Genomic DNA, 14047 nt, shown 5'->3' on the forward strand with positions numbered 1-14047 from the left:
ACACACAAACACAATACAATGCAAAGGAAGTTACAGGTGGCGTCCCCAGAGGTGGAAAATTGCTTTGAGGGAAATTTCCTAGCGCGCTTGCATTCCCACATGCAAACAGTCAACAGTTGTTAGTGCAGAAGTTGCGTGTTTGTCTGTCTGTGTGCGCCTTTTGGGGGTTTCGAGGGGGTGTGTTTATGCGAACGGTGTTTTGAACATCTGTTGCGGCTCAGGTGTCAAATGAACTGTCACGCCGTTTCAGAACAGAGGGACGGCGCTGAATGTCTTTTCCATACTTATACATGTACTTAATGTAATCTCCTGTCCCAATGGTGTGGAAACTAGTGTGTGAGTACAAATCTACCGCTTCTTTAACTACCTAAATGAACTTCCTGTTAGTTATTAGCTGCAAATGACATTGTTAGATGAAAGAGAAAGGAAGAGATCAGGGGTGGAAATAAGAAAACGAATGTGTAGGCGAAATGAGAGGTGGCTTTCCTGCAGTACATGCATTCAGATCCCTAGAGAGCAAATCTGAGCAAGCTAACAGGGTAAATACAGGAAGGAAACAGGCTTTGTAATGGGCAGCTCTTACACATGTTTACATTGCTCTTGGGCATTCGGAGATCAAGTGTTCAAAGATCATGAGGCTGTGGAGTAAACAAGCACAGACTCGTTTAAAGACATTGGACCATCAAATAATTCCTCATCATCTTTTGTACTTAATTCTTATTGTGATGTGCTTGTGGGTTTTTTTATTCATTTATTTTTTTTGTGAGATTTAGGTCTGTCACAATAATCAATATATCGACTTATCGCACAGCACATGAACGTGACCGTAATCGTTTTTGGTGATGCAATATATATCGCCCATACTTAAAACCACTTCTAGCAACGTTTTAGCTAATTGTGCAACACCTCTATCTCTATTGGAGGTGTCGGTGTCAGTATGGTTAAAAAAACACTACAGTATTTACTATACATTACTATAGTATATTTTCATGTGAGTGTCTAACAACTGAAAATAGATCTGGTAGCAGATATTGCAACCTCTGTTACCTTTTCCCTTGCACTTTTTTTTGTTAACATTTATTTTATAATATTTATTTATTTGTTTAGGATATACATTTTCACATTCTGATTCCAATGCTTCATTATTAAATTGTTAAAATGACTACAATTAAATGAAATTTTCTTAAAAATAAAATGATTTGTTTTTGGAAGACCGTTACTTGCCTTTGATGCTATTGTATTGTTGTTCTGGCATTATATAATGAGTGGCATGAAATGGTTCTAAAATGACAATAATATCGCTTATGGCAATATATTTTGTTGTAGCATATCGCACAACAAAAATTAGATATTGTGACATGCCGAGTGAGGTGTGTAATTTCAAATATTGGGTAATTAGACTAGTATTCAAAGATTTGGGACAATTTTTAATTTATTTATATTTATTCATATATATATATATATATATATATATATATATATATATATATATATATATATATATATATATATAAATATATTTATATATAAATATAAATATATGTGTAACGTTTTTAAAAAATTACTACTTTTTTTTTTTTTACAAAATCTTCAAGTCACAGCTTCCATAATAATATTAAGCACCACAACTTTATCAACATTGATGATAGTAATAAAAAAATGTTTCTGGAGCACTAAAAAAATGAAAATTATTTCTGAAGGCTCATACGTCACTGAAGACATGCTGAAAATTCAGCTTTAACATCATAAATGGCCATTGTTTTACAGTATTAGTTTTTTTGCCATGTTGTCCGACAACCAAATCATGTCTTCTAAAAATATAAACAAATAACATGTATAGCTATTTTATTTTTTTTTTGCTTTCATAACTTGTTTGAATGACCAGCCTGTCAGCTAGCACATAACAATTACAATAGACAATAAATATCCCACGTATTTTGCATCAAATGCCTTAATGTGCATTATTTTCTAACAGTCTTAAACAGTTAATCAGATATTTAGAAACACACTTGTTATGAAATCTTATTGTTAATGACCCATTTATCTTACTAAAACTAAAAGTCACAGCTTCCACAAAAATATTAAAAAGCACAACTCAACTTAAATGCTTATTGTTTTATAGTATTAGTTTTGTTTAGTTTTTTTTCTGTGTTGTCCGAACTATATAAGCAATAACAACAACTATGTCATGAATTATTAAAAAAAATAGAAAACAATTAAATGTATAGCTATCTTTTTTTACTTTTATAACTTGTTTGAATGACCGGCCTGTCAGCTCGCACATAATGAAAACATTCATTCATTTCATTCATTTTCCTTCGGCTTAGACCCTTTATTAATCTGGGGTTGCCACAGCAGAATGAACCGCCAACTTATGTATTACGCAGCGAATGCCCTTTCAGCTGCAACCCATCACTGGGAAACATCCATACACACTCATTCACACACATTCACTATGGACAATTTTAGTTCACCCAATTCACCTGTATCAAATGCCTTAATGTGAATTACTTTCTAACAGTTAATCAAATATTTAGAAACACACTTGTTATGAATTCTTAGTTATGACTTCCCCATTAAAACCCATTACAACATCCTAGTGCCATAAATGTGTGCTGATAGCCTAAATACAGTAATTCCAATGCGATCTGAAGGCAGCATTAGCTCACCTCTCTCTTTACACACTATCACTCTCTTCCACCCCCTCACACACACACATTCTTGCTGCGCACAGACTTGGCCAGTCACCAAAACAGTCTGTCCTTGTCCTAGATCTGTGTGTTAAAAGCATGTTTGTAATGAAGAGTCAGACTGAGGGAGCAGAAAATCTCATTCACACTGTAGTCAATGTACAACACTTTCCATTATTCAATTAACCTTTTACTCTTGTGTCTCTTTTAGACGTGGCCTGAATCCCCCTCACAGAGTGAAGTCCATCTCCATGACCACTTTCACGCAACAGGAAATAGAACTTCTACAGAAGCATGGAAATGAGGTAATTGATGATGTCATGGTCGAAAGTGCAATGATGTTTTTATTGACCAGTCGTCATCTGTGTGGACTCTTTGTGCTGATATCCGGACACCACCGAGTTTATGATTTACACTCACATGATATTATGATAAGATAAGGGGAATTTCTGGTATTTCTTTCCATCTTAAAAGTTGCAATACAGTTTTATCATCATTTACAGCAGACGTCCACTAAAATGTCGTTCAGTATAATAATATCTTTTGTACAATATACTCTTAGCAGACATATTTATAAAAAAGTATCATGTGGTTCACATTAAATGACCCCAAAATACTCAGTAATTTTAGGGCTGGGCGATATGGACAAAAATTATTAGAAATTCAAATTACTGTTTCTTTTGAGTTTAAAGGCAAGTTGTAGAAGCTAGATGGTTAATTGTCAATTTACAATACACTTTTGTTGTCCAAACATTACAAAAACATGTCAGCTAGGGTGGGGCAATGTCGAACAATTCTACATCGTACGATGTCTAATGTGAAACATCGCGATAGACGATGACACCGTTGTCTTAGGCAATGTCGTAACGAATTAAATATTTGTAGCCTACGGTTTCAACTACCTGACCCGCATGGTCTTTGTTTTACCCATAACCAAATCATATGTAAATAAAGATAAGTTACACACAATTACCACCTGTCAATCACTTTTTCTGTGGGACTCTGGGATGAATAGACAGAGTGATCTGTGTCATTATAATGGCATCGACAAACTTGGTTGGTTAAAAAAAAGTGCACAACCAACAGGAACCAGCCAACAGTATCTGAGGTTTTCGCTAAAAATTACTAAGTGAAAGCATGAAAGCGAAAGATAGAAGCAGTGTACATGTTTTGTTAGATAAAAAGTTTAGTATACAGCTATATTTTGCTTGTTTTGACTATTTAAAATTTGTGGCAAATAAATAATTATTGTTTTGTGTAGTCGGAGATACATTTGGTAAATCCTTAATTTTGAGCTCTGAAAAGCCATGTGAAATAAAAACTAATTGCAATAAACAGTAGGTGAGAATTCAATGTGACCATTACCGCCATACGGTCTACCGCCGCCGCTTTAAAGGAAAAAGGTGGCACAAAGGGACGGGGTGGTAACGGACAGAAATAGACTATACATTAGCTGTAAATACTCTGCTACTTGTAAATAAAGATATACAATGAAACAAAGCACTATAATACCATGACCCATTTGCTCATGCTCATTGAGCAAGCTCATACACGACACACAAAAAGTGAAATGAATGAGGCGGCATGTGGACATAACACAAAATTTTAAATCAAGTACTTTAGCATGTCAAAGTCAAATTTATGCATATAAAATATATTTTCCCCAACAACAGAATTATGGCTAGTGACAATGCAGAGTGGTTAGTAACGTTGGAAAACAGTGGCAGGTGATCAAAAAAGTTCATGTCAAGCCCTGAATATGATTGTTATTGTTTTAAATATTGTAACAAGTACAGTTTAGAATAAGTATTTTGTTTAATTTGTACATAATCACATTGTAATGCTGGGTTCACACCAAAAGCGAAATTAAGCAAGAAGATTACATACAAAGTCAATGCAAAACCCAAAAACAGAGTCGAATTACTGCTGGGTGGAGCAAATGACACAGAAAGCGTGACGTGTTGTGCTTTTTTCCGCACAAGTCATAATATTTTAGCTTTTCGATAGAGGTAAAAACATCCCGCGAGTAAACTAGAGTGAGTTAGGCCTCTTACCACATCTATTTTTTGTTGTACAAGTATTTTGTAACAAAAAATATTGCGATAAATGATATTATTGTAATTTTAAGACTTATATAATGCCAGAATTAGGCCTGTCGCCACATCTGTTTTTTGTTGTACGAAATATCGCACCAAAATATATTGTGATAAACGATATTATTGTCATTTTAAGACCATTTTATGCCATTCATCATATAATGACAATATAATAGCATCAAAATGCTAGTACACTCCTCCAAAAAACACATAATATTTTATTCTAAAGTACATTTCATTTAATTATAGTCATCTTAACAATTTAATAATGAGGCATTGGAATCAGAATGTGAAAACACGTATCCATAATAAATAATAATAATAGGTAACAAAAAAAGTCCAAGGTAAAAAGTAACAGAGGCTGTGATATCTGATACCAGACCTATTTTCCGTTGTCAGGCACCGACATGAAAATATACTATAGTAGTTTATAGTAAATACTATAGTGTTGTTTTTAACCACACTGACACCTCCAATAGAGAGATAGAGATGTTGATCAGCTGAAATGTTGCTGAATTGATTATTATGTATACATATTACATTACCAAAAATGATTGAGATCATGTCCATGTGTAGTGTGATAAGTCGATATATTGATTATTGTGACAGACCTACAGTGAGTATCGTGGTGCTTATATGAAAGAAAGATCACTGAAAATATCTTCACTTTAAACTACGTTTCCGTTATTTGAAACATTCATGTGAAGTTGACTTATTTTTGGTGGTATTGAAGGCAGGTGAAATTCCTCTAAGTCTAAATATCTCAGAATCTGTAAGATCTTCTTTTGACTGTCAAAGACGAGAGCGCTTTTTCATCTCCCCTCCTCCTCCTTTTCTCCATCTCTGTTTAACATTCCTGGGATTTTTCCCAGGTCTCGTGAGGCCTGATTTACGAGGATGAGCTGGAAATGATGTTGCGTGCCGAGAAGACTCTTATTTACGAGATCTGTGTCTTATTACACACATGCCATAATCCCCCATTTAAGCATGATGAACTTAAGAAGGAGCTGTGAGTGTGTGTGAGCAAGCGCTTTGTTTCATGAAGTTGTTTTATGTGGGTCCAATTGAAACCGGTCTTATCACACAGCAGGTTTGATGCATTAAAGTCTCACAGCATCTGTCGGTCCTTTGTTTATCTGGTTTTTGATGACAAGAGCATGTCACGCGTACTGTTGATGCTGGCAGGTCTTCAGTCATTTGTCTAGGTTACTAAGGGACATGAATTTTTAAGCAATTCAAGATAGGTTATCATTTAAAATGTCAGGGTTGGCTGCCTTTATTCATTCATTCATTTTCCTTCGGATTAGTCTCCATTTCAGAGGTCACCACAGAAGAATGAACCAAGCATATGTTTTACGCAGCGGATGCCCTTCCAGCTGCAACCCATACACACTCATTTACACTCATACACTACGGCCAATTTACTTCATCCAATTCACCTATAGCACATGCCTTTGGACTGTGGGGGAAACCGGAGCACCCGGAGGAAACCAACACGGGGAGAACATGCAAACTCCACACAGAAATGCCAACTGGTGGGAACCAGCGACCTACTTGCTATGAGGCCACAGTGGTAACCACTGAGCCACCGAGGCTGCATTTATTTGAATACAAGTAAAGTAAAATTGGTAATAGTTCTAAATACTTTTTCATTCCCACATATTGGAAAACAAATCACAGATGAGACAATATTGTACAGAGATTCATTTTATTTATTTTAATTTGTTTAGAGTTTACACTTACATTTAGTCATTTTGAAGATGCTTTTGTCCAAAGCGACTTACAATTGAGAAGGGATTTAGTGATTCAACAAGAAGAGGCAATACACACAAGAAATGCAAGTATACAAAGGAACTGTTTCTGCTTGTGTCTGGGGCAAATGTGCAAGCTGATCAGTAAAAGCGTCAGAGAGATGAAAGAGTGTTTTCTACAGGTGGTTTTTCAAGCCCACTCACCTGCGTGAGGCATACTCAGAATTGATGGGTTGTTGTGTGGTCAATTTTAAAACATTTGCAATTTCAATCAGATGTACTTTTTTTCAAAGGCTTGCTCTAAATGACATTTTTATTTGAAATTTACAGTAAATATTGTCAAACCTTTATGTGTCAATTTATTTAAACTTTATATTATAGTTAATATATTTATATTAGAATATTAATTAAATTTGCTTCAAAATAAATTAGAGCCAGAACCAGTAGTGGTAGTATTATATTGAAATTGTTTCTCTGCGTCAAAGTGTAAAATTTTGCTTAAATGGAAAGATCCCCTTCCACCCACCTTTATTCAATGGACCAGTGAGATGATGTCTTGTCTTTGCCTTGAAAAAATCAGATACTCTTTAAGAGGACGAGTAAACAATTCTGTAAGGTATGGCACCCATTTATTGATTCGGTTGACCATATTAAGTAATACCATATATATATATATATATATATATATATATATATATATATAATATATGTATATATATATATATATATATATATATATATATATATATATATGTATATATATATATATTATATATATATATATATATATATATATATATATATATATATATATATGTATATATATATATATATATATATATATATATATATGTATATATATATATATATATATATATATATATATATATATATATATATATATATATATATATGTATATATATATATATATATGTATATATATATATATATATATATATATATATATATATATATATATATATATATATATATATATATATATATATATATATAAACATTATTATTATTAGCCCCTCTTTGAATTGTTTTATTTCGGCTTGAATAAAATCAGTTTTTAATTTTTATGAACCATTTTAAGTTATTAGCCTCTTTAAGCTATATTTTTTTCTATAGTCTACAGAACAAACAATCATTATACAATAACTTGCCTAATTACCCTTACCTGCCTAATTAACCTAATTAAGCCTTTAAATGTCACTTTAAGCTGTATAGAAGTGTCTAGAAAAATATCAAGTCAAATATTATTTACTGTCATCATGGCAAAGATAAAATAAATCAGTTATTAGAAATGAGTTATTAAAACTATTATGTTTAGAAATGTGTTGACGAAATCTTCTCTCCATTAAACAGAAATTGGGGAAAAAATAAACAGCAGGGTTAATAATTCAAGGGGGGTAATAATTCTCACTTCAACTATATATATAATTTATTTATATTTTTATGTGTTTTTACATTTTTTTTATTGGTAATTTACTTTTTGTTTTAGTTTTATTTTATTCTTTTATTTATTTATTTATTTTAGTTATGTATTTATTTTTTGTTGTTGTTGTTGTTATTATCATTACTAACATTGCTATGTTTCTCCAAACACTTGTAATGGTAGACTAAAGTGAACAACAGTTATGTTCTGTTCTATTCTATGTAGGGGTTTTTAAGATTTGTAAATGGATATATTTGAAAATTAATAAAAAAAATATTCAAACAAAAAAATATAAATTGAATTTATATTATAATAAATCCGGAGAAATAAAATTGATTTGACTCTATCTAGTATGAAAAGTCATACTGTTTAACAATATATTAAGTATAGACTGCTCTGTGTTCTGTTTAGTCAGTATGCCATACTGAATCATGTATGTAGCAGCAGAATCAGTACACACAAAGTCTTTATACATTGTTGCTTGAGGGTCATCGAGCTCTTCTCAGAGTGTCTGTTTGGCTCCTCATCACAGTCAAGTAATAATGTGTGTCTACTCTTTGCTGTTTCTATGCATAATGAATGAGCCACTACTACCACTGTCACCATGGTCTTAAGGGTGTGGATGTGTTTAAGTAAATGTGTGTCTGCATTGATTATATCTAAATGAAGGCAGTGTCTTGTGTCTTCAGTGCTGTGAGAGGCTTCACACATACACATTTGTGCGGTTTGGTAAGCCACATAAGCTTCACATATCTGCTGTCTTATGTGTGTTTGACTCTCCAATAATAGTTTATTTTTCAAATCATTGAGAAATCTATTTCCTCCTTTTGTGTATGTTGGAGGGTGGTGAGTGCATGTGTGTATTTAAAGCGAGACTTGCTTTAGTATGAATGCCTGCATTGTTTTGTTTGTCTTTTCATGAGGCAGTGAGTTACTGAAGGATCTATCTGTTTGTTTTCTCTTTAGGAAAAATTCTCCGTAATAACTTTCAGATATGTTTGAATCTGTTGCACATATTTGTGGCGTTGCCCTTTGTATGCCTGATTATCTCTCATTTCGTTTCAATGCATATGCAGGTATGCAAACAGATATGGCTCGGCCTTTATGACGACCGGAACTTGGCCATCCCAGACTTCAGAGAGCCTCAGAAAGTCAAAGAGTTTCTTCAGGATAAATATGAAAAGAAGAGATGGTAAGAGCTGAGACTGAAATGTTTATTAAGATGTTTGCTGTTTAGTTGAGGAATCACGTCTAGCCAGTAGGAGTGGACACCAAAATGGATCGGTACAAGCTTCATATTTGAATCCGAAATATTCGTTGAGAATATTTAATAATAGTATATATTAGCATACTATTATACTAATAGATTATATACCCAAATAGTCATCTTTATCGCAAAATAGACCTCTGTGCAAAGTAAACTGTACATATTCTCACTATTACATGATTAAATGACAAAAAAACTTGTCATAAAATATTAAGGTATTTTATTATGTGGAAAAGTATTTATACAAACCGAAAATCTTTTGCATTTTATTGCATATGATCATTTGGATTATTTCCTAGTCCTTCCTCAAACTTCCAGTTTTCACTGTACATGGATTTGCATTGGCAAATATTTGTAGTCTGTATCAAAAATCAACAGATTGGTTTGTATGTGTGGTCTGCTTATTTAAATATGAGCTGTCAATGTTTTCTCTCAGGTATGTTCCTCCAGAGCAGGCTAGGACTGTGGCGTCGGTTCATGCATCGATCTCTGGTTCGTCTGCTAGCAGCACCAGCAGCACACCAGAGGTCCGACCTCTCAAAACTTTACTGGGGGAATCAGTGCCCAGTTTACACCTCAACAAAAACACACCTAGCCAGGTAACAACTGATATACACATTATAATTCAATTAAAAATCAAATGTGTAAGTTGGTGGATTCATCAACCATTGTGTTTGGGTTTATGTTTTTCCCAGTTAAAGAGAATGAAATGTTAATAGAAAGTAAATGTTTTAAGATCATCAATCATCATCTAACAAATTAAGAAAATGTTACTGAAATATTTTGTGGTTTCGTGTGTAACTTAAATGTTGAAGAATTTCTAGAATTGTAAAAAAGATTGATTTAGGTACTGTTGATAAAACACAGCATGATTTTTATTGAAAAGTATAAAGTAATGTTTATTTTCTGAAATAATTGGGGTGTGAATATAATTGGAATGTTAAAATTATACATTTTTTAAGGCGTTATGAGGGTTAAATTGCTTAAAATTGTCAGTATGAATATTTATGATGTTACAAAAGACTTTTGAAGTAAAGGCTGTTTCTTGTATTCACAAAGAATTCAGCTTGAAAAAAAACAAGGTTTACGTAGGAATGCTCCGATCTATCGGCCAGAGATCCGTATCGGCCAATAATCACATTTAATGACTCGATTATTACTCACTGATCTGGCTTATCTCATGAGCTGATCGCAAGTTGGTTGTTTTACAAGTTTACAAGCAAAGGAAGACACACGTGTGCACCCGGTTTATGCATACAGCAGCTACAACACAAGTAGAGGTAAATGATGAGTGAGCAATCGCTGTGCTCTTATCAAAACAGCTAAAATGTATACAGATGTGGTGCGACCTGTTTACAGTTTACTGGTGTGACACGCACGTTATAGTCTCTTTGTTACAACCAATGCGTATCGAGTGTTTTGAGCTGCTGTGGTGCGAGCGGAGTGATCGCACCTGTCTAGTGTCTCATCCAACCTCATGACCTCTCCCGGAATCTCCGCAAGTCTCTCGCATATTCATAGCAGCTCTGTGACGCCTGTAAATCAGATAAAACATCCTGGAAATCATGGTGACGAGAGTGAATGAGTAAGAGAACAGATCACGAGAGCAGTTTTTTTTTTTTTAAGCATTATATTTGTTAGGATAAATGAGTAGAGCAGTAAAGATGTTTCAAGTGCACATTTCCCTTTCTCATCCAGCGATCGTTTTAGACCTTTTTACATAAGAACTGAAAGTTTTATGTTTTTGACAATATTGCAAGTCCATTAAACCCTGTCTGGAAATATTAGGGAAATAAAAAAAATGTAAAATGTTATTTCACTTGAATCTTTAATAATATAACTACTTAGAGCAATAAACAGTAGTTTATATACCTATATCCTTTTAGTAATTAAAAAATAGATTTATAGATGTGCATTTTAACTTCTTATGCATCAAATAAGCACTCTTTTTTTTTTTTTCTTCATTAAGGCATCTTGAATTCCTCCATCATTAGCAAGGTTTTCAGATTGCATTGTTAGTAGATTTTTAATCTGTTTTATTTATTATATTCTGTAAAGCTGCTTCTGACAGTGACATATCCACACTAAATAGTTATAAAAGGTGAATTTAAGGGATTATATGCAACATCCTTCATTTATTATCTTAGGTAAGGAGAGATCTTCTCTTAAGTATCATACTTTGAGGGAAAATGTGCTTTTTGCAGTGGCAAAGTTATGTAAAGCTTGAAGATTCAGAATCGGTACTCTATCGGCCGATCACCAAGACTAGGTATAGGTAATTGGTATCAGCTGCAAAAATCTTGATCGGGGCATTCCTAGCATTACGATTTCCACAAAAATATTAAGTAGCATAGCTTAATAAGCATAATCTTTGCCATGTATAGGAATAAATAGCATTTTTAAATAAATTAATTACTTTACATTGTTATAATATTTTGAACTGTTGATATTGAATTTCATTTTTATTGAATAAATGCAACCTTGGTGAGCACAAAACTGTAAAAACAACTAACAAAAAACCCCTGTGTACTCTGTTTTTTCTACATTTAGTACACATTTCTATTGTTGATTTTGTGCTTTATTTTCACCCCAGTCTCCAGTTGTGTCCCGCGCTCAGCTGGCCCATCAGCAGTATCAGGACAGGAAGTTTGATTTGCTCAGTGATCTGGGTGGCGACATTTTTGCGCCTCCGCACTCGCAGTCCACAGGCAACGCAAACTTTGCCAACTTTGCACATTTCAACAGTCATTCGGGTAAGAAACATGCTAAATATTTTGAAGTGTGTTCAAAACTAGAAAAACTTAGTAACTGCAGACAGCATCAAAATGCGAGCTCCAGAGCGCTTTAAAAAAAGAAAAAATGGTACAGCTTGTGTTTTTAGATTTGTGAACTTGTGGACGCTCCATGCTTTTAAACTGTATGTATTCTGATAGCTTGCAAAATGTAGGCTGAAAACAGTACCTCAAGATTGAGCGGGAAACCCCACTAAAGCTAATATGCAGTACACTGGGAAAAATATCTATAAATTAAAAGGAAGTTTTCCGTTTGTGATTGATGTTTTTTATTTTCCCCATTGATTTATACTTTTGAATCACATTATCATACCTTGATGTTTGAAACCTGACTTTTATTAACATTTTCAATAGAGTAAAGTGATATATTGTCTGGGTTGAAGTTGTATGTTACGCTACAAAAACATTGTATGCTGCCTGTACATTTTCTGTTATTTTACAGACTTATTTCTCTATATATTATTCATTAATGAATGTATTATTTCAAACAACTAAAATGTCAATAAAAGTCACTTTTGACTCTTGATGTTGAAAATTCAACCCTACAGTTTAACAGAGCAAAGTCCCATAAGGCAATTCACAGCTATAAATAAACAGAAAACACTTGTAAATCCAAAAATATTCATTCATTCATTTTCTTTTTGGCTTAGTCCCTTTATTCATCTAGGGTCACCACAGCGGAACGAAACGCCAACTTATCCAGCATATATTTTATACAGTGGATGCCCTTCCAGCTGCAACTTATCACTGGGAAACACCCATCCACTCACATTCACACACACACTCAAACAGTAAGACCAATTTTCGTTTACGACCAATGGCTTTATTTAGTCCCACCTAAACAATCCTGAACACAGATATGTTGAAAAATTCTTCCACTCCCATGAAGAAACGAGTCTGACAATAATAATACATCCAACGCATTTGGTGTAAACTAAAACATTCACTCTATTCACATTGACTTGGCATTTCCATAATAAAAAAAAAAAGGCGGAATGAATGGTCGAGTTCTAAGATGGAGTCCAGACCTTCTGCTTTTGTTTTAAATTTCTGGCTGTGTGAGATTACTTTTACCAAATCTGGATTTGAAGCAGGTGCATTCTGGGTAGAGGTGTGTCTCCCCTCCCCCCCCCCCCCCCCCCTGTCATCTGTTTTGTCCTCATGTAGATTCTGTGTGTTGTGTTTTAGAATATGTTCATTCAGCATTGAAATCACTTTTTATCATCATGTATTTACACGCAACCAGCGTTTAAGTTAGTATGGTTATAATTTTTACTAAATTAAAAACTGATTTTAAACTGAAATGTGAGAATTTGAGGACATTTCTAACCAGAAAACTTAATCGCTGGATGTTCATTCTGTAGTTTTCATTCCTCATTTCATTTTCTGTTCTGTTGTGTTTTGTTTGTTTTGTCTGTTTGTTTTTGGTGCTCCCCAGCTGCGCAGAGTGTGAATGCTAGCGCAGACTTTGCGAATTTTGATGCGTTCAAAAGTTCTGCTGCTCCAACCACAGCAGCATTTCCATCAGGTCCGCATGCTCCATTTCAGCCCCCACAACCAGGTAGAACACACACACACACACACACACACACACACACACACAGCCAAACAAATGACCACACATTTTACCTTGAACCTCTCATCAAGAAATGGCTCTTGGTCGAAGTTGGATTCTTAGAAATATGTTGATCTGTTCGTGTGCCTTTTTCAGTGCTGATTGTTTACATTCTCGCTTCTAAACTATTTCATCAGTGTGTAATTTTACGTTTAATTCCCTCTTTCAAAAACAAGTCTTGCTGACACATCTGTTTGATTTCATTATTCTGTCATTTCATTTCTTCACTGGTAGCTTGGCATTTTATTTATTTTTTCTTTTTCTTTTCTTGATTGTCATTTTATTTCTTCACTTTTACAGGGTTCCCGCGCTTCTTAAAAGTACCTGAATTTCAGACATATAAATTCAAGGCGAGGAAAGTACTTAAACATAGGTTCTTGAAAGTGCTTGAATT

The 14047-nt window shown here is 33.8% G+C and overlaps 1 protein-coding gene across 3 annotated transcripts in view; it reads left to right on the forward strand.

The window, feature by feature from the left end:
* Nucleotides 1–14047, forward strand: part of agfg1a (ArfGAP with FG repeats 1a) — a 47739-nt gene that overhangs the window by 19335 nt on the left and 14357 nt on the right. For 2 of the 3 annotated variants that reach the window (XM_056473707.1, XM_056473709.1), the window contains exons 2-6: nucleotides 2902–2995; nucleotides 9056–9171; nucleotides 9683–9845; nucleotides 11840–11999; nucleotides 13477–13599. In XM_056473707.1, coding sequence (XP_056329682.1) covers nucleotides 2902–2995; nucleotides 9056–9171; nucleotides 9683–9845; nucleotides 11840–11999; nucleotides 13477–13599 — 656 coding nt within the window. The remainder of the gene's footprint in view (nucleotides 1–2901; nucleotides 2996–9055; nucleotides 9172–9682; nucleotides 9846–11839; nucleotides 12000–13476; nucleotides 13600–14047) is intronic. The other variant, XM_056473710.1, reaches the window with a different exon arrangement.

This window comes from Danio aesculapii, chromosome 15 (assembly GCF_903798145.1).
Source record: "Danio aesculapii chromosome 15, fDanAes4.1, whole genome shotgun sequence".
Classification (NCBI taxonomy): Eukaryota; Metazoa; Chordata; class Actinopteri; order Cypriniformes; family Danionidae; genus Danio; species Danio aesculapii.